Source organism: Fopius arisanus, unplaced genomic scaffold (genome assembly GCF_000806365.1).
Source record: "Fopius arisanus strain USDA-PBARC FA_bdor unplaced genomic scaffold, ASM80636v1 scaffold00401, whole genome shotgun sequence".
Classification (NCBI taxonomy): domain Eukaryota; kingdom Metazoa; phylum Arthropoda; class Insecta; order Hymenoptera; family Braconidae; genus Fopius; species Fopius arisanus.
The window spans coordinates 1-3,373 of record NW_011888140.1 but is presented as its reverse complement, the minus strand read 5'-3'; the positions used below and the strand labels follow the sequence as shown (position 1 = coordinate 3,373).

Genomic DNA, 3,373 nt, shown 5'->3' with positions numbered 1-3,373 from the left:
AAGTCTAAAAATTTATATTAAAAAAATCATTTAAAATTTAATAAATTATATTAAATTTATATATTATATTATATAAATTTAGTATAATATAATATAAAAATTAAAATATTAAATATTATTATATAAAAAAAAATTAATATAATCTATATGTATATATTATATATACATATAAATAATATATAGATTTATTTTGATATGCATAGCGCCAAAAAAAGCTGACAAAAAACGTTACATGCTTTTTTTTAAAAGGGATGACCCTAGGATTCTTCCAACAATAAGATGATCCTTCATGTCCCTGCGGGTGTAAGAAGTGCTTTTTATCTCTTCGGATATAAAGTAGTATATGCACCACGGTCGAAAAATGTTTTCTGACTCATGTGATTATATCTCTCGCCTTCGGCTTGTGATATAACGTCACATTCATCAGAAAACACTTTTCTCTCGCGGGGTACAATATATATATACTATTTCATTCACCCGTATTATTTGTTCACCAACATTGAAAACGTGTTAAACATAGAGAAAGACAATTCTGGGTTGGGGACTGTCACCGGTTATTGACTAAGAGTGGGCATTTCATCCCTCAAACAACCCTTGCTCTCCTCCCCTAGTTTACGATACCTCCCGTGGTCACCCTATACGTACAGTTGTCCTCTAGATTTATTTAGCAACGTTGATAACTTGTTAATCAATAAAAATGCTCAGCATGGGTTTTGAACTGTATACAGAGCTAACACATTCATTTAATTGCCCAGATCCTTCAACAATGTTTCTATTACACGTAAATAATATAGCAGTAATGTGAAAATAACCGTAACACATTCGTTATTTTGATACTCCTCATAATCACCATTCAGCTTCAAATATGGGTTTTTTGCTCGACTTAACCCAGAGTTGACCTCCACTATGAATCATCAGGGAAATACTGAAACATCCGTAAAAATTGCCCTATGGAACACGATTTGTCACAACATGTTTGAGACAATTTTTACGGTACCTTCCATACTTTTCCCCGAAACCGAAGATTACGTCACCCCACGATTACGTAAAAGTTACGTAGTTTTGACATAATTTTTCTCTTCCTATGTCACTTCTATAAACACATTTGACAAACCATCCATCTCATACAACTTCAATTATACTGGTAACAAAAATTATAGATGAAATATAGATATGTGAATTTTTTTTGCAACAATATTGCCCAGATATGTTTAATCATATTTCACTTGTCTTATGGCAAAAAAAGTCTGAAAATCGTGAATTGGCAGTAAAAGAGTTGAATCGATAAGAACGCCTCATATTTTAGGTAGCCATAGAAACGCATTCCGCTTGTGACATTAACTTCATATGAGGTTTACTGCTTGTTTACGAACATCACAATCCGATAAAATTGTCCAACTAAAACAGCGGATGCACAAAGTAGCCTAAATTGAGTTGTAGTCATGGAACACTGGAAGCAAAGCGTGAAAACAGGGGTTGGAAGTTTGCAAAACCCTCCACATATAGAATATAGTGACGAAACCAAGTGCCTCGTAAAAAGTTGAGAATATGAATGGGTGTTAACTTTTACGGAATATGACAGGAAAGTTCATTAACTCATTTCATTCGAATTTCTAGTGCTGATGGAGGAGTCTAAGTTGTCGATGATACAAAGGATACCAATTAAAAATGCTATAAACAGGGGTGAGCCACTTCCACTACCATCTAAAGTTACTACTCCTCAAAAAGATAAACATACGGTAATTATAGGTTTTCGTCCAACTATGAGTTTGAATCATCATTTTGGTTTTTTTGCTTCAGACTAGTTTTTCTCATTACTGGAGAAAGCGATCACAGGAGGCCATCGTGAATGGAGGAGCATATGAACGAGAACAATATCGAAGGACTACTCCTTTATGTAATTACACATATTCCGTTAACTCAAAACCGCTAACGTATTTCCCTGTTTGGCATCAATATTTTACAGAAAAACGTTTTTTGCTGATTAAAAAAAAAAATTCTTGCCTTCAAAAATATTCTCAAAATTCCTCACGGCTTCATCTTAGGTTACTTCAGATTTCACTCGATAAAATTTAGAATTTATATTCTAGTGAATAAAGATGAACAAAAAAGATTTCTGGCCTGCATGATGACCTATGGAAAAGAGGTACCAGAGACTCCCCATAAGTCGGTGCTACGCCATTGTCGACAAACAGAATTAGAGCGTCGTGCTGACGTCGAGCATGCGGACTATCGTAATTATGCAGGATTGATGATTTCTCTCATACTTCAAATTGACTTTGATTTATTCTATATCTACCATGTCTTATTCTGTAATAGTTACCCAAGGAATACGAGAACGGATCGAGTTCCTCCAAGAAATGGAATCCTTAGGACTTGGTAAAAAATACAAGTCAATAATTCAAGACGAAATCGCTCAGAAAATTTCATCGATAGACTCTTTGCCAAAAAAGAACTCAGTGAAGATTTTGATGTATTAAAATACCAGAGATCAGCCCGTAAACCATTTCTATTTGGTGAATTAGAAGATGGCTGAAGATTAACATTGCCATTATTATATAAAACAAGCAGGAATTTCCACATCCTTTCCAGGCAAAATTAGGGAATCGAACGATTACAGTGCTTCCATTCGGAAGCAAACAACGTAAAAATGGCATTATGTCGTAATTTTTGTACAATCATGTATACATATTTTCTTACTTAGTACTTTGTAACAAAAGAAGGAAATCTATCGAGTGCGTCAGTTATTCAAGCAAATAAATTTATGCAAATGGTGTAACCTCTCTGAATCAGCCCCGACCAATTGCGCCCATCCAAAATACCCAGCTTTAATATCATGATAGCTTCAAGAGGACAACATTACAATTCACCATCTCTATTGTTTATCGATTTATTGTGTTCAAAACGTTCATGAGAATAAAAGTTAAAAATGGCGATAACACGAAATTTTATCAGAGCAAATGTAGATATTTCGATTGATATAGATATAAACCAGTGCTGAAACTATTATTTTGGAATAGGAAAATTGAAATCCTTGCGGTAGTTCTTGTGATGTGATGAAAAAATGTCTCCACAGGGGTAGGTAAATCGACTCAGGAGATGATTCTGAGTCGATCTGTACCTATGAATTTCGACCTTTTTTTTCACCCTCACTAACCCTCCCTCAAAATGAACGATGGGATAAAAAAAATGTCTCCACAGGGGTAGGTAAATCGACGCAGGGGATGATTCTGAATCGATCTGTACCTATAAATTTCGACCTTTTTTTTCACCCTCACTAACCCTCCCTCAAAATGACCAATGGGATAAAAAAAAATGTCTCCACAGGGGTAGGTAAACCGACTCAGGGGATGATTCTGAGTCGATCTGTACC

General features: G+C 34.8%; 1 protein-coding gene across 2 annotated transcripts in view; it reads left to right on the top strand.

The window, feature by feature from the left end:
- LOC105272907 (UPF0193 protein EVG1 homolog) overlaps positions 1 to 2,774 on the top strand; it is a 13,693-nt gene extending 10,919 nt beyond the window's left edge. The window contains exons 1-5 of one of the 2 annotated variants that reach the window (XM_011315139.1): positions 1,366 to 1,539; positions 1,618 to 1,739; positions 1,801 to 1,897; positions 2,091 to 2,234; positions 2,320 to 2,774. In XM_011315139.1, the coding sequence (XP_011313441.1) occupies positions 1,443 to 1,539; positions 1,618 to 1,739; positions 1,801 to 1,897; positions 2,091 to 2,234; positions 2,320 to 2,480 (621 nt within the window). In that variant the 5' untranslated portion in view covers positions 1,366 to 1,442 and the 3' untranslated portion in view covers positions 2,481 to 2,774. Of the gene's footprint in view, positions 1 to 1,365; positions 1,540 to 1,617; positions 1,740 to 1,800; positions 1,898 to 2,090; positions 2,235 to 2,319 lie in introns of those variants that run through there. The other variant, XM_011315140.1, reaches the window with a different exon arrangement.
- Positions 2,775 to 3,373: the final 599 nt, after the last annotated feature.